The 26,236-nt window shown below is 41.5% G+C and overlaps 1 protein-coding gene across 1 annotated transcript in view; it reads left to right on the plus strand.

Moving 5' to 3' along the window:
- The first annotated feature begins 2,183 nt into the window (after positions 1-2,183).
- Positions 2,184-26,236, plus strand: part of CD109 (CD109 molecule) — a 164,194-nt gene continuing 140,141 nt past the window's right edge. Inside the window, exons 1-2 of the mRNA XM_055433780.2 lie at positions 2,184-2,298; positions 20,935-21,026. Of these exons, the coding sequence (XP_055289755.2) occupies positions 21,025-21,026 (2 nt within the window). The 5' untranslated portion in view covers positions 2,184-2,298; positions 20,935-21,024. The remainder of the gene's footprint in view (positions 2,299-20,934; positions 21,027-26,236) is intronic.

Raw genomic sequence — 26,236 nt, forward strand, 5'->3', positions numbered from 1 at the left:
ATAAACTAGTTAACTAATAAAACCTGCTGTGTAGCACAAGGAACCCTACTCAACACTCTGTAATGACCTACGTGGGAATGGAATCTAAACAAAGAGGCCGTATGTATAGGTGATTACTCACTTTGCTATACAGCAGAAATTAGCACAACATTTTAAATCAACTATGCACCAATAAAAATTAAGTTTAATTAAGTCTATAAATAAAATGGAGCTTCCCTGGTGGTCCAGGGGTTAGGTCTCCAAGTTTTCACTACTGAAGGCCCGAGTTCAATCCCTGGTTGGGGAATGAAGATCCTGCAAGCCATGTAGTACAGCCAACAAAAGAAAGTCTACAAATAATAAATGCTGGAGGGGGTGTGGAGAAAAGGGAATACTTGTACACTGTTGGTGGGAATGTAATTTGTGCAGACAGTATGGAAAACAGTATGCAATTTTCTTAATTGCTAAAAATAGAGCTACCCTTTGATCCAGCATCTCCACTCCTGGTATATATCTGGAAAACAAAAAGTCTATTTAGAAAAGATACATGCACCCCAGAGTTCAGAGCAGCACTATTTGCAGCAGCCAAGACATGGAAGCAAACCGAGTGCCCATCAACATTTAATATATGTAAAATGGAATATTATTCAGCCAGAAAAAGGAATGAAAGATTGCCATTTGTGGTAACATGGATGAACCCAGATAACATTATGCTTAGTGATATAAGTCGGAGAAAGACAAATACTGTATGACATCAGTTATATGTGGAATATAAAAATGATACAAAATATTATTTAACAATAATACTAAAAATAATACAAATGAGCCTATAGACAAAAGAGAAACAGACTCACGGACATAAAGAACAAACTTACGGCTATCAAATAGGATTGGGATGGAGAGATGGGGAGGCACAAAGTAGGAGGATGAGATTAATAGATACAAGCTGCTATACATAAAATAGATAAGCATCAAAGATTTACTGTTGTAGCACAAGGAATTATACCCAATATTTTATAATAACCTACAATGAAATAAATTTACAAAAAATTGAATCGGTATGTGTATACCTGAAACTAACACCATATTGTAAATCAACTATACTTAATTAAAACAATTAAATTTAATTAACTTAAAAATAAAAATTGATTGTTTCTCGTATTTAAAAAGTTAATAGATTTTATTTCTTAGAGCATTTTTAGGTTTACAGAAAAATTGAACAGAATTCATAGACAGTTCCCTTACTTCCTCCCCTCATGCCCAGTTTCCCCTATTATAAACATCTTGTATTGGTGCATTGATGTGGTACATTTGTTATAATTGATGAACCAAGCAATGGCACCCCACTCCAGTGTTCTTGCCTGGAGAATCCCAGGGGCAGGGGAGCCTGGTGGGCTGCTGTCCATGGGGTTGCTAAGAGTCGGACATGACTGAGCGACTTCACTTTCACTTTTCACTTTCATGCATTGGAGAAGGAAATGGCAGCCCACTCCAGTGTTCTTGCCTGGAGAATCCCAGGGACGGGGGAGCCTGGTGGGCTGCCGTCTATGGGGTCGCACTGAGTCGGACCCGACTGAAGCGACTTAGCAGCAGCAGTAGCAATGATGTATTAGTATTAACTAAAGCTCATAGTCTACCTTAGGGTTCACTCTTAGTACTGTGCAGGTCTATGGGTTTTGCCAAATGTATGTCATATATCCACTGTTGCAGTATCATGTAGAGTAATTTATCTGCCCTAAAAGTCCCTTGTGCTCTATACATCTCTTCCTCCCTGCTCTCTCCCAAGTCTTGGTAACCAATGATCTTTTTATTGTTTCCAGAATTTTTCCTTTTTCATATAGTTGGAATCATATAGTATGCAGCCTCTTCATCCTGGCTACTTTCACTTAGCGATAAGCATTCACACATTTAAGGTTCCTTCATGTCTTTTTATGACTTGATAATGTATTTCTTTGTATTGGTGAATACCATTGCATTGTATGGCTTTGTTTATCCATTTACCTATTGAAGGAGATCTTGGACATCTTGCTTCCAAGTGTTTGTAATTATGCATAAAGCTGCTGTATATTATTACATGCAGGTTTTCGTGTGGACTGAAGTTTTCTACTCATTTGGGTAAATACCTCAGAGCATGATTGTTGGATCACATGGTAAGATGTGATTTAGTTTTGTAAGAAAGCACAGAACAACAGAAAACCCTCTAAAATGGCTGCACCATTCTACACCGTCACCAGCACTAAACAGGAGTTCCAGTTGTTTCACATCCTTCACAGCGTTTGGTGGTGTCTGGAGTGTCCTGGAGTTTCGTCATTCTAATAGGTGTGTAGTGTTGTCTCGTTGTTTAGATTTGCAGCTCTTTAAGGACATATGAGGTTGAGCATTCCAAGTCTCTTTTCACCTGTAATAGCTTTATACCTTTCTGTTCCCCTTGCCATGCCATTTACCTGTTAAAGAAACCAGGCCATTTATTTTGTAGAATTTTCACATTCTGACAGATTCATGATGTATAAAGTACATGCTTTTTGACAGAAGTTTAGTATCATCTTCATGTTTGAAAGAGAACACACAAGTAAGAACCTATTGGATGGAAAGACCTTAAGATACTACTGTGCTTAGTTGCTCAGTCATATCTGACTCTTTGCAACCCCATGGACTGCAGCCCACCAGGCTCCTCTGTCCATGGGATTCTCCAGGCAAGAATACTGGAGTGGGTTGCCATTTCCTTCTCCAGGGGATCTCCCTGATCCAGGGATCAAACCTGTGTATCTTGCATCTCCTGTGTTGGCAGGCGAATTCTTTACCACTGGGCCTATATTATACTCTATTTTATATTATTGACAGTTCAATTTAGTATTTTAAAATATATTGCCTACAAGGGATAGACAGGCATTATGTTCTTTTGGAATTCCTCACACATTTCAGATGACAGATTTGTTTCTCTTTTTTGTAAATTTGTCTGATTTCACATTAACTGATAGGGTTAAAAAACCTCTGGCCAATGTGGAGTTTTAAGTCTTTTTAGTTCTTTTCAATAGACTTTTAGTGCACATTAAAAAAAATGTTGAAAATATAACTTTCTAAAATTGCTTTAGGCTAAGTATACATTTTGGAGAAGCCATGTTGTAACTCCCTTCAGGAATAATGAGAGCACAAAGGAAATGCCTGATTTACAATCAGTTCAAGGGGGTTCTATCAGTGCATCTTACTTTCTCATTTACAGTTGATATCTTGGCCATGATAGCTTCTGTTCCTTGAGGCAGTAATTTCTCTTGACAAATAGTTTTTTTTCTAAATGAAGGCTCTACTACTCTATAGTTTATTACTCTTTAATTTCTGCGTTTTAAATGGTAATGTGGAAAGTATTGTCGGTGTTGTTGGTGACCCATGGGCTGATGCACAGACAGATTGAAAATTGAGTTATTAAGCAGACCTCTTTTCTTTTTTTTAAAAAAGATTTATTTATTTATTTTTGGCTGTGCTCGGTCTTCGTTGCTGTGTGTGGACTTTCTCTAGTTGCTGTGCTTGAGCTTCTCATTGTGGTGGCTTCTCGTTGTGGAACACGGGCTCTAGGCGCTTGGGCTTCAGTCGTGGTACGTGGGTTTAATTGCTTCATGGCATCTGCAGTCTTTCTGGAGCAGGTGTCAAACTCGTGTCCCCTACATTGGCATGCAGATTCTCAACCCCTGGACCATCAGGGAAGCCCAAGAAGCAGACTTTTTGAGTTTTTTTTTTAATACACATCTTATCTGTTTGGAAGCAACAAACTACTATAAAAAAATAGGATTTCCTTTAGTGAAGACCTTAAAATATAACGTATATTGTTATCACTAAAGTTCCCATGTCATATATATTTTTGGGGATTGATGATTTTTTATTGAGATGTCTAGTATTTGTATGGAAACTGTCCTTCAGTCTAGGCAGCCCTGCCAGTGGTGCAGTTCAGACCCATTCCTACACAGAAGGGGTCTCTCATTTTTCTGTATAATTTAATTTATTTATTCGCTTTTGGCTGTGCTGGGTCTTTGTTGCTGTGTGGGCTTTTCTCTAGTGAGCAGGGGCTAATCTCTAGATGCAGAGCTCGGACTATTCATTGTGGTGGCTTCTCTAATTGCAGAACACAGGCTCAAGAGTGCAGGCTCAGCAGTTGTGGTGCACGGGCCCAGTTTCCCCACGGCATGTGGAATCCTCCCAGACCAGGGGTCGAACCCACGTCCCCTGCACTGGCGAGTGGATTCTTAACCACTGGACCACCAGGGAAGTCCATGTCATGGAGTTTTGAGTTGATGGTGCCTTTTGACTGCGTATACGCTAGAGGTGAAGCTGTGAATGGGCCATGAGAGGTCCCTGTGATAGATGGCTTTGCTGTACAACAGCGGTCGCCCACCTTTTTGGCACTAGGAACCAGTTTCGTGGAAGATAGTTTCCCACAGACTGGGTTGGGAGGGTGGTTTTGGGGTGATGTAAATGCACTGCACTTATTGTGTGCTTTATTCATATTATTATTACATCAGCTCCACCCCAGATCATCAGGTATTAGATCCTAGACGTTGGGGATCCCTGATGTATTTGACTTCAGATTTAAAGCCTGGGCCCAATATTGTCACTCAACACTACTCCAGGGTCTGCCTCGTGGCTGGCTGCTTCTGGAGATGCCCGACGTTGGGAGATCCCTCAAGTCTGCTCCGAGAATTGTGGTGTGGCCTCATGGCAACCTCTTTTCACAGCGAAGTTCTCAGGACAATGGAAGCTGCATAGAATAAGTAACGTAGTCCTACTTTTGGGTCTTGGAGAGTCTGTTCTCCAGGAGTACAAGGAGAAGGTATTTTTGGCACTAAGCTGAGGTCACCTCCAATTTTTAGTTAGGGAAATTGAAATTCTTTTGTCCATGGTGTTGTCTATAGTGATGGATACAAGGCTATCCACCATCTGGGTGGAAATCTTAAAATCCCTGTGGTCTTGTACTCCTGTGCTTCCTCACATTTCACGTGACTAACTGGTGTAAGTAGAGGCTGTTGATGGTCCATTTCACTAAATGTTGAAGCAGGTGACATTAAAACGCTTGTCTTAGGTAGACTCCTAATTATAGAACAAATGTAAGAATTATACTTATCATCTAAGAATTTTTTTTCTTCTAAGAGTTTTTATCAGTAATTATTTTGTCATTGTCATATTGTTACAGGAATGTTTACTTCTCTCTCCTCCTTGGTTTGACCCAGGAAGCATTTATTCCCAGGCACAGAAAAAGATGAGGTTATACTGTCTGGATCCTGTGGAGACACCAGTAACGTGTTGCATTTATTGTTATGACCAGTAGGTGGCAGGCTGATGCAGAACGACAGTGCCCTGGGAAACTGGACAGTATTCAGCTTCTGGATTATTCTCTGGTCAGAGGGGCAAGCAGGTTTTTCCAAGATTCAGAATGCAAGCTGGACGAATTCAACCTTCTGTCACCTTATTGACCTGTCACCCAGTTACCTTTTCCTCCTTATATCTTCTTTAGACCTTCAAACACAAAGGACTAAGCATCCTATTCCAGGTAATAGAGTTATTTCCATACTATTGTAATGTGACCCAAGGGCCCCCTTATATAGATGCCTAGAACTCAGAGGGGTCACACTCTAAAAGTTTGAGTCCTGTAATGAAAGTTAAAAAAAACATCAAAGAACCCAGAAGTGAGTGTTGGGAATTTATAAAAAGAAGGGTTTATTAACCAACTAGATGGACATGAGTTTGAGTGAACTCCGGGAGTTGGTGATAGACAGGGAGGCCTGGCGTGCTGTGATTCATGGGGTCGCGAAGAGTCGGACACGACTAAGCGACTGAACTGAACTGAACTGAACTGAATCCTTAGAGAGACAATATAGCTTCACAAAATTACCTCCTTTTTTAGTGTTTATGAGAAGTCAAAAAGTTTCAGTCTAAATTGGCTTCCAGGAGTCCACTGCTGGTGGGGAGCCAGGTCTTTTCTCTTTCACTGTATTTTTTTTTTCCCTGCACTGAAGTGGTAGCGCCTACCAGCACTCGGTGTCTCATCAAAACAGAGCCACTCTGTCCCCATTTTTCTTCAGATTGGACAAAGTCTAGTTTTTGTTCAAACCCATCTGCGTTAAATAACTTCCGTGGGAGTGGAGGTGCCTCTGATGCCTGAATCACTCCTGACCCTAGGCTACCTTCTCCTCCTTGCCCCAGCTCTGTATTTCGGGTCCTGTCTGCGGGTCCAGTGCTAGCTTGTGTCCTTGTTCAGAATTCCAGCTCTTCCTTGTTAGTTCTGTCACCATGTTACTGATTGGGCTCTACTACTGCTACCTAAACTTCTTGCCTATTCTTAATCTGTTTCAAGACTCTGATGCTGTCACCATCAAGTCAGTTAAACTTTTTCATGTCACTAGGGTTGCTCGATGGAAACTAATTATAATTGTCTCTCAGTGTCCACGGGGGATTGGTTCCAGATGCCCCATGTAAAAATCTAGGGATGTCCTTATATAAAATGGACACATATATAAAATGGACATTTATATAAAATTTGCATATAATCTATGTATATCCTTCCTTACATATGTTAAAGTACCTTTAGACTACTTACAATATCTAATATTATGTATATACTATGTAAATAGTTGTAGTGAAAGTGTTAGTCATTCATTCATGTCTGACTCTTTGCCACCCTATGGACTGGAGCCCACCAGGCTCCTCTGTTCATGGAATTCTCCAGGCAAGAGTACTGGAGTGGGTAGCTATTCCCTTCTTCAGGGGATCTTCCAATGCAGGGATCAAACCCAGTTCTCCTGCATGGCAGGTAGATTCTTTACAGTCTGAACCACCAGGTAAGCCCTAAATAGTTCTAAGTACCAATATAATTCCTATGTAAGTAGTTGCCAGTTCCTGGTAAACTCATGTTTTGCTCTTTGGAACTTTCTGGAAAATTCTTTTCAAGTATTTTCAATCTGTGGTTGGTTAAATATGTGGGTACAGAACTTGCAGATATGGAGGACCAACTTTAAAAAATTTTTAACTGAAACGTACTTGATTTACAATGTTGTGTTAGTTTCAGGTGTATGAAGGACAAACTTTTAATAGAAAATTCAAGAGATTATACAGATAAACTCTTGGAACTAATAAGAGTTCAGCAGGAATGGTGACTACAAGATCAACATGCAAAAATTAATTGTATTCTTTATACTATCAATAACCCCTTAGGTGGGGCTTCTCTGGTGGCTCAGTGGTAAAGAATCTGCTTACCAATGCAGGAAGTGCAGGTTCGATCCCTGAGTCAGGAAGATCCCCTGGAGAAAGAAATGGCAAACTGCTCCAGTATTCTTGCCTGGGAAATCCCATGGACAGGGGAGACGGTTGGGCTACAGTCCATGGGGTCACAAGGAGTCTGACACAACTGAGTGACTAAACAACTACAATACAATCCCTTAGGTAATGCAATTTAAAAATATCATTTGTAATAATATCAAGGACTATAAATCTGACAAATGATATGCAGACCTTTATTGAGAAAAAGTATAAAATGTCATTGTAGCAAAATAATAACATAGATGCAGAGTTATATCATGCCCATATGATCTCTGAGAGACAACAGTGAGCAGTCTCGAAGCAGAATCTTGTTTCCCTGCCCAGGAATTAAACCTGAGTATCCTGGATGAAAACCAGGAATCCTAACCACTAGTCCTATCAGGGGTTAGAGGCTAGAAGCAAATTCACCCTTGCTTTTGCCCCCATTTGAAAGCATGGATGTTTCGAGGGGGCAAAAAGTATAAAAACAGATCTAAAGTTTGTTATTAGAGATGGAGCACAATATGTGGGAGAGCACACAGAAAAGCAGTTTATTTATTTAAGACAGGAGCAAGGCTTCCCAGGTGGCACAGTGGTAAAGAATCCGCCTGCCAGTGCAGGAGATGCAAGAGAGATGCCGGTTCCATCTCTGGGGCGGAAATGGCCCCCCATCCCAGTATTCTTGCCTGAAAATCCCATGGACAGAGGAGCCTGGTGGGCTACCATTGATGGGGCTGCAAAGAGTTGGATGGAACTTAGCATTTATCTTTTTCAAAAAATAATTTTATTTATTTATGTTTGGCTGTGCTGGGTCTCCATTGCTGTGTGGGCTTTTCTCTAGTTGTGAAGAGTTGGGGCTTCTCTCTAGGTGTGGTTTGAGGGCTTCTTATTGCAGAAGCTTCTCTGGAGCACAGGCTCTCAGGTGCACAGGCTTCAGTAACTGTGGCACATGGACTTGGTAGTTGTGGCTCCCGGCTCTAGAGCATAGGCTTAATGGTTGTGGCACACGGGCTTGGCTGCTCTGAGGCACGTGGGATCCTCCTGGGTCAGGGATCGAACCTGTGTCTCCTGCATTGGTAGATGGACTCTTTACACTGAGCCACCATGGAAGCCCCTTGACTTATATATTTTTATACACTGTGTGGCCTACTTTTCTAAACTCAACTAATGGTTCAGGATGGCTTCTGCAGCTCCAACCAGAAAGTCTACAAGCAGCATTCTGCAAGCAGGAAAGAGGTTAAGGAATGGAAAAGGAATGCTTCCTCTGTTTGAGGACATTTCCAGAAGGTTGCACATATTACTTCCACTAACAACTCATTGGCCAGGACATGGCCACACCAGCTGCAAGTAAGACTGGGAAATGTCATTAATTCTGGTTGCCAATGTTTCCAGCTAAATCCTGCTACAGGTGGCAATACAAATCAATGGAAGAAAGATTCCTTATTTATTATATGTGTCAGGACAGTAGATTCATGAGAAAAAGTAAAAAGTTTTGATGAATTAAAAACCTAAATGTGAAAAATAAAACTTTAAGAGTACTTGAAGAAAATATAGATTATCTTTATGGTTGCAGTAGAAAGATTGTTTAACAGGAGATATGAAAAGCACAACCCACTAAGTATGTCTGACTGATTTGCACACATTGTAATGAGAAGCTTCTATACCTCAAAAGGCAATAAACAAAAAGAGAGGCTAAGAAGGGTATTTGTAATTTATATATAAGATAACATTTTAGCATCCAGATTGTATGTAGTACAATAAATCTGTAAGAAAAAGGCAACCTAATACAAATTGGACAAAGGACTTCATGAGGCGGTTTCCAGAAGATGAAAACAGAATGCACCTAACTGTACCAAATACCCTTCTACCGAGAAAAAGGTTAAAGAGAATTTATTAAAAAAAAAAACACACAATGATTTATTTCTTTATCTGTGGCCGCGCAGGGCCTTGGTTGCTGCCCTCAGGCTTTCATTAGTTGCGGCGAGCTGAGGTTACTCTAGTTGTGGCACGTGGGCTTCTCATTACCGCGGCTTCGCTTATCACAGAGCACAGGCCCTAGGGTGTGCAGGCTTCAGCAGCTGTAGTGTGCAGGCTTAGTTGCCCTGAGGCATGTGGAATCTTCCCTGACCAGAGACTGAGCCCATGTCCCCTGCACTGGCAGGCAGACTCTTAACCACTGGACCATCAGAGAAGTCCTAAAGAGAATTTACTTACCAACAAGTAAAATAAAATAGAAAGGCGATTAATATGTGAAAATATATTCAACCTCACTAGTAAGAGTACTGCATGGAAGAATGCATTCTAAGTTACAGTGATGCTTGCTTCTGGACAGATCAGATCAAATATCTGGTGAGGGAGAGGAATAGGACTGGAGAAGGGAACAAAAGGGGAGTTTAATTTGTTATATAACTCCTAGCCTTAAGTTAAAAAAAAAAAAGAGAGAGAGAAATAAGGAACAAAACCACGCCACAGAGCCTCTCAGACTTTTCTTGGCTTCATGGGCACACTCTTGGGTGGGGCCTGCTGAGGTCTGCAGGACGGAGGGTAGAGGGGGGTGTTGGAGTTACTGCACTTTCTCTCTGCTTTTGTGCTGGCCTTCCTGGCACCATGGCTGAGGAGTGTGGGCCACCTTTTCTGCAGAAGCCCTGTGGCTCCGGTTCTGTTTGCTGCTCATTCTCTGATCTTGCCAATGAAGAGCACACCCTTTTCTCTGACATCTTCAGTCAGCTTCTGCTGCTGTCTGACTCCTGGGGACGTACCGGGTACCGGAGTCACTTTGTTCTCTCTCCCTTGGCAGTCTGTCCTTCAGGCTAAAGCCCAGGAATTCTAACAAAGTACCTGATGATCCCTGATCCATGGGTGGTGCCTAGATAATTATTTGGAAAAAAGGTTAAAGGAGGGGGAAAAAAAGGGCAGTATCCAAAAATAGATTATTTCAGTAGTTGAAAGAGGCATCTGAAATTAAAATATTAGTTGCTCAGCTGTGTCTGACTCTCAGGGACCCCGTGGACTGTAGCCCGTCAGGGTCCTCTGTCCATGGAATTCTCCAAGCAGGAATACTGGAGTGGGTAGCCATTCCCTTCTCCAGGAGATCTTCCTGACCCAGGGACTGAACCCCAGTCTTCCTCGTTGCAGGCAGATTCTTTACTGTCCGAGCCAAATTATTTCAGTAATTGAAAGAAACATCTGAAATGAAATCCTTATTAATATCTGATTTCTTTACATATCTAAACTGAAATCATGGTCCTTCTGGGAGAGCCCACACACAAGACTAGTTTGGCAGTGGCAGTGGTGGGGTCATCTAGGAGTCAAAGTGTGTATCTGGTGCCTGTAAAAGTCAGGAGCTGAGAACAGCAACTGTGAGTCTTTTGGGGGTGAGCTGAGCCCAGGAGGGGAGCAGAGCCAAAATGATCAAGCGTGCATGAACGAACACAGGCTCAGGGTGAGCCTCGAGGTGGGGACTGCATGGTGGAGCAAGCGAAGCCAAGGTGGATGAAATATCAGAGCTGAGTCTGAGGTCGGGAGGCAGGTAGCCACAGAGGAAAACTGGGAACCGCAAACTCAGGGATACCGGTGGAATCACGATTCTGCTTTGTCTGTTTCCATTTCAAGTCATTTTTATTTTTGAATGCTGATTAAGTGGTTTGCATTCTAAATTTATTAGATACAGATTTATGTGTGGAATTCCCTGGTGGCTCAGCGGCAAAATAATTCACTTGCAATGCTGGAAATGTGGGTTTGATCCCTGGGTTGGGAAGATCCCCTGGAGAAGGAAATGGCAACCCACTCCAGTATTCTTGCCTGGGAAAGCCCATGTACAGAGGAGCCTGCGGGTCTACAGTCTGTGGGGCTGCAAGAGTCAGACACAACTGAACTAAACCACCACCACCACCACGTAGATTTATGTAATTATATTTATATAATTTAAAATTTCTTTTTCCTTTATACATTTTCCTTTTGCGAAAATCAGTGATGTGACAGTTAACTTTTGGTGTGTGTATAATATTGACCAGTTTTAAAAATCCTGACACAGTGTATTGGCTCTGCCTCCTTTAAAAAATACAGACAATATAAAAGTTAAGTTCAGTGTTTAAAAAACCACATTTGCATGAAGTTTAAAGACTAAAATAGTTCTACAAGACTTAGAGGAAAAACAAAAGAAAAGCCAGCAGCCCCCTTTACCTATGTTGTTTGTTTCCAGAGGAAACCATTTTATTTTTATTGTTTATATTATCATTTACTTTTTATAGTGTTTATTATTTACTACTATACTACTGAGTGGAGTTGATGTACAATATTACATAAGTTGCAGATGTATGAAATAGCAGTTCACAATTTTTAAAGGTTATACTCCATTCAGAAGAAGCTACTTTAGTATTTTTGGCCACGCAGCACAGCTTACAGGATCTTACTTCCCTGACCAGGGATTGAACCCGCACCCTCAGCAGTGAAACTGTGGCACTCTAACCACTGAACTGCCAGGGAATTCCCCAGTGAAAGCCATTTTAAATGGGAAATTTTCCTTCATGACATTTCTAGCTCAGTTTCCATCTTTTCTGCTGGCTTTCCATATCCTTATTGAGATCTTAACTAGATAGTTTTCTTAGGCTGTGGTAATTTTGGGGACAAAATTTTTGGTTATAATGTTCATGTCCTCTGTTATTACATTATTCTGGTAAGAATTATTAGCCATTTTTCTGTTTTTATTTTTTAGTTTAAAGTGAATTCTCTTGTATCTTTGTATAAATCTTGTTTTGGTACAAGAATATTTTCATTATGGAAAATGTCAACATGGAAGTAGAAAGAAGAGTGCATTGAATCCCCACATATCTCTCACCCGCCTCAGCAACCCTCAACTAATTCCATAGAATTCCACCTGGCCCAACCTGCTTGTCCGCTCTTGTGTTATTATTATTTATAGTAAAATATGTATAACATATTAGGCAGTTGGTAAAGAATCTGCCTGCAAAGCTGGAGACCCTGGTTGGATTCCTGGATAGGGAAGTTCCCCTGGAGAAGGGATAGTCTACCCACTCCAGTATTCTTGGGCTTTCCTTGTGGCTCATCTGGTAAAGAATCCACCTGCAATGTGGGAGACCTGGGTTTGATCCCTGGGTTGGGAAGATTCCCCTGGAGAAGCGAAAGGCTACCCACTCCAGTATTCTGGCCTGGAGAATTCCATGGGCTGTTTAGACAGAGTTGGACACGACTGAGCAACTTTCACTTTCATATAAAACATAAAATTTGCCACTTTAACCACGTTTACAGTTCTGTGGCATTAAATACTTTCACACTGATTTGTAACCTTCACCACCATCTATCTCTAGAACTTTTTATCCTTCCTAAACTGACTCACTGGAAAAGAGTCTGATGCTAGGAGGGATTGGGGGTGGGAGGAGACGGGGACGACAGAGAATGAGATGGCTGGATGGCATCACCGACTTGATGGACATGAGTTTGAGTGAACTCCGGGAGTTGGTGATGGACAGGGAGGCCTGGCGTGCTGTGATTCATGGGGTCGCAGAGAGTCGGACACAACTGAGCGACTGAACTGAACTGAACTGAAACTGAAACTGCCTACCCATTAAGCAATAATTCTCCATGCCCCACTCTCCCTAGCCCCTGGCAACCACCAATAGAATGTTATTTTCTATCTCTATGAATTTGACTACTCTGGGGGTATGTGTTCAGTCACTCAGTCATGTCTGACAACCCCATGGACTGTAGCCTGCCAACTCCTCTGTCCATGGATATAAATGAAATCTTGCAATAGTTGTCCTGTTGTGACTTATTTATTTCACTTAGCATAATGCCACCAAGGTTCAAACATGTTGCAGCATGTGCCAGAATTTCTTTTCTGAATAATATCCCACTGTATGAATAAGTCACATTTTTAATCTGTTAATTCATCAAGGAACACCTGTGTTGAGTTCACCCCTTGGCTATTGTGAACAGAGTTTCTGTGAACAAGTGTGTATAAATATATGTTTTGAGTTACTGCTTTCATTACTTTTGGATGTATACCCCAAAGTGGAGTTACTGAATCTTATGGTAATTCTATGTTTAATTCTTTTAAGGAACTGCCATGCAGTTTTTCACCATGGCTGCACTTTAACTTTCCTACCAGCAATGCACAAGGATTTCAGTTTCTCCACACCCTTTCCAATGCTTGTTATTTTCTGTGGTTTATTTATTTATTTGAAAATAACCATCCTAAAGTGTGTGAGTTCTAAAACTAGTTATAGAACTAACACCCAAAAAAGATGTCCTTTTCATTATAGGGGACTGGAATGCAAAAGTAGGAAGTCAAGAAATACCTGGAGTAACAGGCAAATTTGGCCTTGGAGCACGGAATGAAGCAGGGCAAAGGCTGATAGAGTTTTGCCAAGAGAACGCACTGGTCATAGCAAACATCCTCTTTCAACAACACAAGAGAAGACTCTACATATGGACATCACCAGATGGTCAACACCGAAATGAGATTGATTATATTCTTTGCAGCCAAAGATGGAGAAGCTCTATACAGTCAGCAAAAACAAGACCAGGAGCTGACTGTGGCTCAGATCATGAACTCCTTATTGCCAAATTCAGACTGAAATTGAAGAAAGTAGGGAAAACCACTAGACCATTCAGATATGACCTGAATCAAATCCCTTATGATTATACAGTGGAAGTGAGAAATAGATTTAAGGGACTAGATCTGATAGAGTACCTGATGAACTCTGGACGGAGGTTCATGATATTGTACAGGAGACAGGGATCAAGACAACCCCCATGGAAAAGAAATGCAAAAAAGCAAAATGGCTGTCTGGGGAGGCCTTACAAATAGCTGTGAAAAGAAGAGAAGTGATAAGCAAAGGAGAAAAGGAAAGATATAAGCATCTGAATGCAGAGTTTCAAAGAATAGCAAGGAGAGATAAGAAAGCCTTCCTCAGTGATCAATGCAAAGAAATAGAGGATAACAACAGAATAGGAAAGACAAGAGATCTCTTCAAGAAAATTAGAGATACCAAGGGAACATTTCATGCAAAGATGGGCTCGAAAAAGGACAGAAATGGTATGGACCTAACAGAAGCAGAAGATATTAAGAAGAGGTGGCAAGAATACACAGAAGAACTGTACAAAAAAGATCTTCATGACCAAGATAATCCTGATGTTGTGATCACTAACCTAGAGCCAGATATCTTGGAATGTGAAGTCAAGTGGGCCTTAGAAAGCATCACTACGAACAAAGCTAGTGGAGGTGATGGAATTCCAGTTGAGCTATTTCAAATCCTGAAAGAGGATGCTGTGAAAGTGCTGCACTCAATATGCCAGCAAATTTGGAAAACTCAGCAGTGGCCACAAGACTGGAAAAGGTCAGTCTTCATCCCAATCCCAAAGAAAGGCAATGCCAAAGAATGCTCAAACTACTGTACAGTTGCACTCATCTCACACGCTAGTAAAGTCATGCTCAAAATTCTCCAAGCCAGGCTTCAGCAATACGTGAACCGTGAACTCCCAGATGTTCAAATTGGTTTTAGAAAAAGTAGAGGCACCAGAGGTCAAATTGCCAACATCCGCTGGATCATGGAAAAAGCAAGAGAGTTCCAGAAAAACATCTACTTCTGCTTCATTGACTATGCCAAAGCCTTTGACTGTGTGGATCACAATAAACTGTGGAAAATTCTGAAAGAGATGGGAATACCAGACAACCTGACCTGCCTCTTGGGAAACCTGTATGCAGGTCAGGAAGCAACAGTTACATGGAACAACAGACTGGTTCCAAATAGGAAAAGGAGTATGTCAAGGTTGCTTATTTAACTTATATGCAGAGTACATCATGAGGAACGCTGGGCTGGAAGAAGCACAGCTGGAATCAAGATTGCTGAGAGAAATATAAAAAACCTCAGATATGCAGATGGCACCACCCTTATGGCAGAAAGTGAGGAGGAACTAAAAAGCCTCTTGATGAAAGTGAAAGAGGAGAGTGAAAAAGTTGGCTGAAAGCTCAACATTCAGAAAATGAAGATCATGGCATCTGGTCCCATCACTTCATGGGAAATAGATGGGGAAACAGTGTCAGACTTTATATTTTTGGGCTCCAAAATCACTGAGGATGCTGATTGCAGCCATGAAATAAAAGATGCTTACTCCTTGGAAGGAAAGTTATGACCAACCTAGATAGCATATTAAAAAGCAGAGACATTACTTTGCCAACCAAGGTCCGTCTAGTCAAGGCTATGGTTTTTCCAGTGGTCATGTATGGATGTGAGATTTGGACTGTGAAGAAAGCTGATCGCCGAAGAATTGATGCTTTTGAACTGTGGTGTTGGAGAAGACTCTTGAGAGTCCCTTTCACTGCAAGGAGATCCAACCAGTCCATCCTAAAGGAGATCAGTCCTGGGTGTTCATTGGAAGGACTGATGCTAAAGCTGAAACTCCAATACTTTGGCCACCTCACGTGACAAGTTGACTCACTGGAAAAGACTCTGATGCTGGGAGGGATTGGGGGCAGGAGGAGAAGGGGACGACAGAGAATGAGATGGCTGAATGGCATCACCGACTCGATGGACATGAGTTTGAGTGAACTCTGGGAGTTGGTGATGGACAGGGAGGCCTGATGTGCTGTGATTTATGGGATCACAGAAAGTTGGACACGACTGAGCAACTGAATTGAACTGAACTGAATGTGTGTGAATTGGTTTCTGAAGCAAATCCCAGATATCACAAATTTCACTCACAATTATTTCAGGAAGTATTTATTTTTTTCAATATATATTTCTAGAAGATAAAAACACTTTTAAAATTATCAGTTCAGTTCAATTGCTCAGTCATATCCAACTCTTTGCAACCCCATGAACTGCAGCATGGCAGGCTTCCCTGTCCATCACCAAGTCCCAGAGCTTGATCAGACTCATGTCCATCAAGTTGGTGATGCCATCCAACCATCTCATCCTCTGTCGGCCCCTTTTCCTCCTGCCTTTAATCTTTCCCAGCATCAGGGTCATTTCAAGTGAGTCAGTTCTTCGCATCAGGTGGCCATAGTATTGGAGTTTCAGCTTCAGCACCAGTTCTTCTAGTGAATATTCAGGACTGATTTCCTTATCCATTGACTGGTTTGATGATCTTGCAGTCCAAGGGACTCTCAAGAGTCTTCTCCAACACCACAGTTCAAAACCATCAATTCTTCTGCGATCAGCTTTCTTTATAGTCCAAACTTTCACATCCATACATGACTACTGGAAAAACCATAGCTTTGACTAGATGGACCTTTGTTGGCAAAGTGATGTCTATGCTTTTCAATATGCTGTCTAGGTTGGTCATAGCTTTTCTTTCAAGGAGCAGGCATCTTTTAATTTCATGGCTGCAGTCAGCATCTTCAGTGATTTTGGAGCTCCCCAAAATAAAATCTCTCACTGTTACCGTTGTTTCCCCATCTATTTGCCATGAAGTGATGGGACCAGATGCCATGATCTTAGTTTTTTGAATGTTGAGTTTTAAGCCAAATTTTTCACTCTTCTCTTTCACTTTCATCAAGAGGCTCTTTAGTTCTTCTTCTCTTTCTGCCATAAGGGTGGTGTATCTGTATGTCTGAGGTTATTGATATTTCCCCCAGCAATCTTGATTCTAGCTTGTGCTTCATCCAGCCCAGCATTTTTCATGATGTACTCTGCATATAAGTTAAATACAAGGTGACAATATACAGCCTTGACTTACTCCTTTCCCAATTTGGAACCATCTGTTGTTCTGTGTCCAGTTCCAACTATTGTTTCTTGACCTGCATACAGATTTCTCAGGAGGCATCTAAGGTGGTCTGGTATTCCCATCTTTTTAAGAATTTTTCAGTTTGTTGTGGTCCACACAGTCAAAGGCTTTGGCGTACTCAATAAAACAGAAATAGCTGTTTTTCTGGAACTCTACTTAAGACTATATTTCCAGCCTGAAGAATTAATAACAGGTCTTTAATACCTAGTCACTATGCAAAATTTCAACTGTTTCAAAATGGAATAATTATTTTACCAGTGTTCTGTTTGGATCTGGAGCCAAATAATATTCGTACATTGTCATTAATGTTGTCTTTTAAGTCTCTTTAAACCTATAGTTTCTTTCGGTTATCTTTATTTTTCCTTAAAATTTATTTGTTGAAAAAATTAGATTGTTTGATAAAACATCCCACAGCCTAGATTTTGCTAATACATCCCTGAGGTATTTTCCCCTTCATGGATCACAGCCTTGTGACCAAAACCACCCCAAAATAAAAAGAAATATAAGAAGGCGAAGTGGTTGTCTGAAGAGGCTTTACAGATAGCTGAGGAAAGAGGAGAAGCAAAAGGCAAGGGAGAAAGGGAAAGATGAGCCCAACTGAATGCAGGGTTCCAGAGAATAGCAAGGAGAGATAAGAAAGCCTTCTTAAGTGAATGATACAAAGAAATAGAGAACAATAGAATGGGAAAGACTAGAGATCTCCTCAAGAAAATTGGAGATAGCAAGGGAACATTTCATGCAAAGATAGGTACAATAAAGGACAGAAAAGGTAAGGACCTAACAGAAACAGAAGATATTAAGAAGAGGTGGCAAGAATACACAGGAGAACTGTACAAAAAATGTCTTAATGACCTGGATAACCACAGTGGTGTGGTCACTCACCTAGAGCCAGACATCCTGGAATGTGAAGTCAAGTGGGCCTTAAGAGGCATTACCATGAACAAAGCAAGTAGGAGTGATGGAATTCTAGCTGAGCTATTTAAAATCCTAAAAGATGATGCTGTTAAAGTGTTGTACTCAATATGTCAGCAATTTTGGAAAACTTGGCAGTGGGCACAGGACTGGAAAAGGCCATTTTCATTTCAATCCTAAAGAAAAGCAATGCCAAAGGACGTTCAAATTACCGCACAGTTGTGCTCATTTCACATGCTAGCAAGGTTCTGCTCAAAATGCTTCAAGTTAGGCATCAGTGGTACATGAATAGAGAACTTGCACATGTTCAGGTTGGATTTAGAAAAGGCAGAGGAACAAGAGATCAAATTCCCAATATCTGTTGGATCATAGAAAAAGCAAGAGAATTCTAGAAAAAACATCTGCTTCATTGACTATGCTAAAGCGTTTGTGTGGATCACAGCAAACTGTGGAAAATTATTAAAGAGATGAGAATATCAGACCACCTTACCTGTCTCCCAAGAAACCTGCATGCAAGTCAAGAAACAGCAGAACTGAACGTGGAACAAAGGACAGTTCAAAACTGGGAAAGGAGCACGTCAAGGCTGTGTATTGTCACCCTGCTTATTTACCTTAGATGCAGAGTACGTCATGAGAAATCCCTGGCTGTGTGAGTCACAAGGTGGAATCAAGATTGCCAGGAGAAATATCAACAGCCTCAAATATGCAGATGATAACACTCTAATAGCAGAAAGTGAAGAGGAACTAAAAAGCCTCTTGAAGAGGGTGAAAGAGGAGAGTGGAAAAGCTGGCTTAAAACTCAGCATTAAAAAAACTGAGATCATGGCATCCAGCTCCATCACTTCATGGAGAATAGAAGGGGAAAAATTGGAAGCAGTGACAGATTTTCTTTTCTTGGGCTCCAAAATCACTGTGGACAGTGACTGCGGACTTGAAATTAAAAGACACTTGCTCCTTTAAAGGAAAGCTATGACAAACCTAGACAGCATATTAGAAAACAGGGACATCACTTTGCCAACAAAGGTCTGTCTAGTCAAAGCTATATGGTTTTCCAGTAGTCATGTATGGATGTGAGAGAGTTGACCTATAAAGAAAGCTGAGTGTCAGAGAACTCATGCTTTCAAACTGTGGTGTTGGAGAAGACTCTTGAGAGCCTCTTGGACAGCAAGGAGATCAAACTGCTGCTGCTGCTAAGTTGCTTCAGTCATGTCCGACTCTGTGCAACCCCGTAGATGGAAGCCCACCAGGCCTCCCTGTCCCTGGGATTCTCCAGGCAAGAACACTGGAGTGGGTTGCCATTTCCTTCTCCAGTGCATGAAAGTGAAAAGTGAAAGTGAAGTTGCTCAGTCGTGTCCAACTCTTAGCGACCCCATGGATTGCAGCCTACCAGGCTCCTCCATCTATGGGATTTTCCAGGCAAGAGTACTGGAGAAGGAGATCAAACTAGTTAATCATAAAGGAAATCAACCCTGAATATTCATTGGAAGGACTAACGCTGAAGCTGAAGCTCCAGTACTTTGGCCACCTGAGGTCAAGAGCCGACTCATTGGAAAACACTGACTCAATGGACATGATTCTGAGCAAACTCTGGGAAATAGTGAAGGACAGGGAAGCCTGGCTTGCTGCAGCCTATGGGGTCACAAAGAGCCAGACAGGACTTGGTGACTAAATAACAACAACTCTGAGGTATTTAATATGTTCCCCTATATTTCTTTGCAAATTGGAATGAGATTCAGGTTCAGTCTTTTGACAAGACCACTTAGATGGTTCTAGGTTCTTCTGTAGGGAGACAGGGTATCTGGATATATCCTGTAGCAGCCCTTTATCGTTATGGTTTAGGCCCACATGATCCAATAGAGAAGTCACATGTTGCTTGCTTTTTAAATTTAAATTAATTAAAATGAAATAAAAATCTCAGTGTCTTGGGAATGCCAACCACATGTCCAGTGCTCAGTAGCCTCATGTTGCTCATGGCTACAGTACTGAGGTGGATATGGAACATTTCCATCCTCACTGAAGATTCTATTGTATAGCACTGGTCTGAGTGAGTGAAGTCATTCAGTCGTGTCTGACTCTTTGCGACCCCATGGACTGTAGCCTACCAGGCTTCACAGTCCATGGGATTTTCCAGGCAAGAGTACTGGAGTGGGTTGTCATTTCCTTCTCCAGGGGATCTTCCCGACCCAGGGATCGAACCCGGGTCTCCCACATTGTAGGCAGACGCTTTACCCTCTGAGTCACCAGGGCTCTGATCTAGATCTATTAATTCACCAAGGGCTGTGATATGGTGCTAATTCTAACATACGTTTTATGTTTTACTGGCTGGAAAACTTTTGAAACGAGAGATTTTCCCGTGTCTCCTATTTGGTTACCAGTGATAGAGTTCATGTAGGGAAAGCAGGATAGAGTTTAATACCTCCCCTTTCACAGGATTGATTCTAAGTTATAAATAAGTAAACCATACATAACTTTATGTAATTCTTGTTCACTACAGACCCAACTAATGAATTATGGTTACACTTCCTTTTGTATCTAGTTTTTTTTTTCTTTTCCCTAGAGTTTCTGAGTTTCCTTCCCATCGTTACACAGTTTTACATTATCATAGCCTCAGTTTTCTCCCCAGTTTCCCATCACATTTATCTATTCTATTCAGGTCCCTTTTACCCTCGAGGCCTTATTCTTGGAATTTTACTTTTTGTTGGAACTTCTCTGGTCATTGCTCTCTGGGGTTATATATACTTTTTCCTGATTCTCATGTCTTCCTTTTTCTTGGCTTCTATCATTGGTTTGCTAAATAGGTCCTCCTAAAGTAACTTCCTAAAAAGAGTTTACTGAAGCAAAGTTCCAAAGCCATTCCATTTCTGAAAATGTTTTCATTCTTTCTCCACTCTTGTTTGATAATTTGGTGGTACACAAAATTCTAATTTTAAATTTTGAAATCTCCCAAAGAAAGTTAAGAACAAGCCTCATTATTATTATTCCTAGTTAATTTCAATATCATTTCTTGTCTTCCAGTGGACCAGAATTTCCTCTTCTGCTTTGAGTTAGAAAGATTCTGGTATTCTGTGGAGGATTCTATCTAAATAGTTCTCAAAGAGAAGATAAATGTAAGTAAACATTCATTTCATACATAATATTTCTTAAATGTTATACAGTTTGAACGTGTAAAAATCAGCAACAGACTTGAGGATGTACACTATGCTGTAAATCAGTAACTAATGTTTCTTTCAATGTTTCTCCCGAAACCAGCCTCACTGGTATGAGAACAGAGGGTGGAAATGAGAGTGGCTCCTCTATTACCCCTAGTGACCACTGCTGAAATTTTTGCTTCTTATTTCCACATCAGACTCTGCCGGTTTAGAGTTCTGAGTTCCCAAGAGAGGAATGTTTCCACTGGGTGACACTGCAGCAGTTCGGTTAAACTGGCAGCTGAGCCTGGCCACTTGGGGCTCCTCATGCCAGTAAAACAGTGGCCACACAAGTGGTCGCTTTACCGGCTGGAGTGACTGAATGCTCTTGATTGTCGAGGAGTTGCCATTACACAGTGGAAGTAAGGAGTATTTCTGGAATGCAGAAGATATACTGGGGCATCTCTCAGTCTCCCCAGGTCCTGTGGTTAAAAATCAATAGAAAACAACAACATAATATGTAGAGGACTGAAATGGTTCAGACCCTTCAGGAGTGAAGATCTAGGTCACTCCACCATGCAGAGAGCCGTGCCAGCCTAGGTGATTACTGAGAGCAGAGGTATAGGTAGTAGAAGGTAGTTGTAAATACAAGCTTGTGACGAGTAGCAGAAATAGACTGTAATAGCTACTTGCAGTTCTTTCTTGTTTTGATATACATGTATATATTCTTATATATATCAAAGTATATATATACATGGGCTTCCCTGGTGGCTCAGAGGTTAAAGCGTCTGCCTCCAATGCGGGAGACCCGGGTTCGATCCCTGGGTCGGGAAGATCCCCTGGGGAAGGAAACGGTAACCCACTCCAGTATTCTTGCCTAGAGAATCCCATGGACGGAGAAGCCTGGTAGGCTACAGTCCATGGGGTCGCATAGAGTCGGACACGACTGAGCGACGGAACGGAACGGATATATATACATATTTTCCTTGTGATTCAGCTGGTAAAGAATCTGCCTGCAGTGCGGGAGACCTTGGGTTGGATACCTGGGTTAGGAAGATTCCCCTGGAAAAGGGAAAGGCTACCCACTTCAGTATTCTGGCCTGGAGAATTCCACGGACTGTTTAGTGCATGGGATCACAAAGAGTCGGACACAACTGAGTCACTTTCGCTTTCATATATATGTATGTATATATTATATATATACATACACACTTCATTTCTGAGGCATGAGCTTAACTGCTTTTAACACACATTAGATGGTAGAGAAATGAGAGGGGGAAGGAAAAATATTGGTTAATATATATTAACCAATATTTAAATATCTTATATTTATATATAATATATATTACTATTTAGGGGCTAAAATTACCAGGTGGCTCAGTGGTAGAGAATTTGCCTGCTAAGCAGGAGATGCGGGTTCAATTCCTGTGACAGGAAGATCCCCAGAAAAGGAAATAGCAACCCACTCCAATATTCTTGCCTGGGAAACTCCATGGACAGAGGAACCTGGTGGGCTGCAGTCCCTGGGGTTGTAAAGAGTCGGACAGTACTTAGTGACTGACCATGCAAAATTATATTATAAATATAATATATAGAATATTTTTATTATCATTAGCATTTATAATAATATATAGTATTATAACATTACTAATATAGTAATATATAATAAAATAAATATTACTATGGTATCAATATATCAATCAATTATATAGTATGTATTAATATATTATCACTGTATATTGCATTAATATTAATAATTAATATTACCATATTAATCTATATATTATATGCTATATATGTATTATATAAATATTACTTATAATATAATATTAATATTGTATATATAAACTAATATTTTTCTTCCCCTTCTCAATTTTCTACCATCTAATATATATTAATAGCAGTTAATCTTAAACCTTGGGGAAACAGTGGAAACAGTGTCAGACTTTATTTTTTGGGCTCCAAAATCACTGCAGATGCTGATTGCAGCCATGAAATTAAAAGACGCTTACTCCTTGGAAGGAAAGTTATGACCAACCTAGATAGCATATTAAAAAGCAGAGACATTACTTTGCCAACAAAGGTCCGTCTAGTCAAGGCTATGATTTTTCCCGTGGTCATGTATGGATGTGAGAGTTGGACTGTGAAGAAAGCTGATTGCTGAAGAATTGATGCTTTTGAACTGTGGTGCTAGAGAAGACTCTTGAGAGTCCCTTGGACTGCAAGGAGATCCAACCAGTCCAACCAACCAATATAATATTGTAAAATAATTAGCCACCAATAAAAAAAAAGTTAAAAAAAAAATAAAGGAGATCAATCCTGGGTGTTCATTGGAAGGACTGATGCTAATGCTGAAACTCCAATACTTTGGCCACCTCATGCGACGAGTTGACTCACTGGAAAAGTCTCTGATGCTAGGAAGGATTGGGGGCAGGAAGAGAAGGGGACGACAGAGAATGAGATGGCTGGATGGCATCACCGACTCGATGGACATGAGTTTGAGTGAACTCCGGGAGTTGGTGATAGACAGGGAGGCCTGGCGTGCTGTGATTCATGGGGTCGCAAAGAGTCGGACACGACTGAACTGAACTGAACTGAATCTTAAACCTTAGGTTTAAAGTTACAGGCTCTCAAAGGGAGAATGTGATTCAGCTAGAAAAGGCACCGATAATGTCCAAAAACAGTTGAGGACTTTGTATACTCTTTTGGCGAGAAGGTCTTTTATGGTTCTGTGAGGGATAGTTGCATCATGTTGGGGGAAAGCATGAATTTTCCGTCTCTTGTTGAAGTTAAATATGGTTAAAATGGGTATATTCAGAAGCCAAGCTGATGAGGCATGGACTTTGGTAGCTTCGTACTGTGCCAGATTATCTAAGATGAAGCTAAATTTCTCAGAATTCCCCTCCCTGTATGGTTATAAGTTGGTGTTGGCCACAAGAGACACTTTATGTGAATTTGGAAGCCAGCTTGAAGCAGAAGTCATATTTTTCACTCTGACGGTCGGTGCAGGGCGCTAGGCATTGGCCACCAGCCCAGACTGTTACTGCTGTGTTAACTGACTTGGCGGGTGTGGGGCGGCAGTAGGGCCCAAGGTCCTCTGCTTCTCAGGGGGTCTTCTCCTTGAGCTTTTCTGAATTCTGGGCCAAGTACATATTTAGCTGGCTTCTCCTGCAGTTTGCCCGTGACATCAGAGTTGGAGGTGTTAATAGACACGTGCGTTCCAGTTCACCCTCATGTTTCCTTGTTGTGTTTCACATGTAGCTTTTTTTCCCTGGCTGACTGAGAGTGACTTCCAATCAATACTAGATGCAGAATCAACAGCTGCTCCACAAGCTCCCATAATTGCGTAGGATTTGTCTCCTATTGATTCTGCTTTTCTCAATGAACCACGTGCTAAAGACATGTCGGGGGGACATGGGAACAGCGTGAGGTTCTTATGCCAAAGGCCATTCAGTTTTCATGGGAGAAACATACATAGGTTTTTTGTGTCAAGATTAATGAATTTTATTCCAAAGAGTTTCTAAGATGCTCCCTTAAAGACTACTTACTAAAACAATACCATTTTTATTGTTTTATTTTTAAAAGTTATATATATTTATATACGTAGAGTGTTTGGCAGGTCCAGGTAATTGCCTGGATATGGATAACATTTTGATGAATATCCTTCAAATCTTTCTTCAGTGCATATATATATAATGTATGTGTGTGTGCATGCTAAGTTGCTTTAGTCGTGTCTGACTGTTTGTGACCCCATAGGCTGTAGCCCTCCAGGTTCCTCTGTTCGTGGGATTCTCCAGGCAAGGATACTGGAGTGGGTTGCTGTGCCTGCCTCCAGGGGATCTTCCCAATCCAGGGATTGAACCTGTGTCTCTTATGTCTCCTGTTTTGGCAGATGGGTTCTTTACCATTAGTGCCACCTGGGAAGCCCAGTCTGTGCCTCATTTGTGCAAATCTACATGGCCAAATTTCTGCATGGTTAAGCTTCTTGTGTGTATTGTGAGAAGGAAGGCATCAGCAGGGAGGTTACATCAATTTAAAATATGCACAGACTTCATTTTATAAAACAGCAAGGTGGTTCTAAACTTTTCTCAACATCTTCTGGGGATGCAACATTATCAACTAATTTTTTGGAGTCCTTCTTGTATCTGCCTGCCTCTAGAATGAACCTGAATAGATTGATCCATCTTCTGAAGTGAAGCTTGGAAAGAATTTTCTCCAGTTTCCCAGTTTCCGTTTCTCATCAAAGACTGAGTCTATCTGTAGATCCTCTGTGACCCACAGTATGCTAAAATGAAGTAGAATTTCAGTCTGTATCCCAGACCTGCTGCATCAGGATTTGCATTTTACTGTGATTCTCACGCACATTAGAGCTTGAGGAGCACTGATATAGACTGGGACAGAGCCCACACTCACCCCTACAGGGGTGAGGAGACCAAACAGGCGTTAACAGCCATGTCAGGGACAGCGTGTGTACCCACTGATCCACTTCAACCCTTTTCACTTTACCCAACCCTGGCTGCACAGGAAGTCAGCCACTAAAGATAGGAGCGTGGAGGAGCCATGAGGACACAGGGACTTCTGCAAGCCGCTCAGCAGGGTGAAAAAGGGCGGAACAGGAAAGGGAGGCAAGCAAGTTCCTGGACTCCCAAACCACAGTTTGTCTAGGTGCTACTTTCCCTTATTTAGCACGGAGATCTGTGAAGAGACAACCTTCCGATGACCTCTTTTCTTTTTGCATTCTGCCCTGAATTAAACTGTCACCAGCTGAAACTTTTCTCCATGAATTAGAAACTTGAAGTTGTCAGGGACTGAATGTGCCCGTTTTCCAACGGTTTCTGGCAGTTCCCCGCTTTTATGGTGTAGTCATGGTGAAACCTGAGTCATCCGAAGATGGTGAGAGTGCCAAGGAGTCGGGAAGGAGCTGCAGCCAAGCCAGGACCCAGGAGCTGGGGCTCAGGAGCTGCGGGCCACCCCTGGGCCACGGGCCTGCCTTTGGGGACAGGAGAGCCGCCCTAACCTTATGTTTAAACAAATTGCTCCAAGCTTCACGGTGCTAATGAATACCTTCTGTAGCCGAAGTGTTCCGCGGCAGCCCAGAGTATGGAGCATCTCCCCACACAGCTGCTTCTCAGAGCTTCAAGGAGCAGCACTTCACTCTCACACGTGCCAGAATTTTCTTCCCATTTTTT

This window comes from Moschus berezovskii, chromosome 10 (assembly GCF_049115385.1).
Source record: "Moschus berezovskii isolate FMDL1 chromosome 10, NW_MosBer_1.0, whole genome shotgun sequence".
NCBI lineage: Eukaryota > Metazoa > Chordata > Mammalia > Artiodactyla > Moschidae > Moschus > Moschus berezovskii.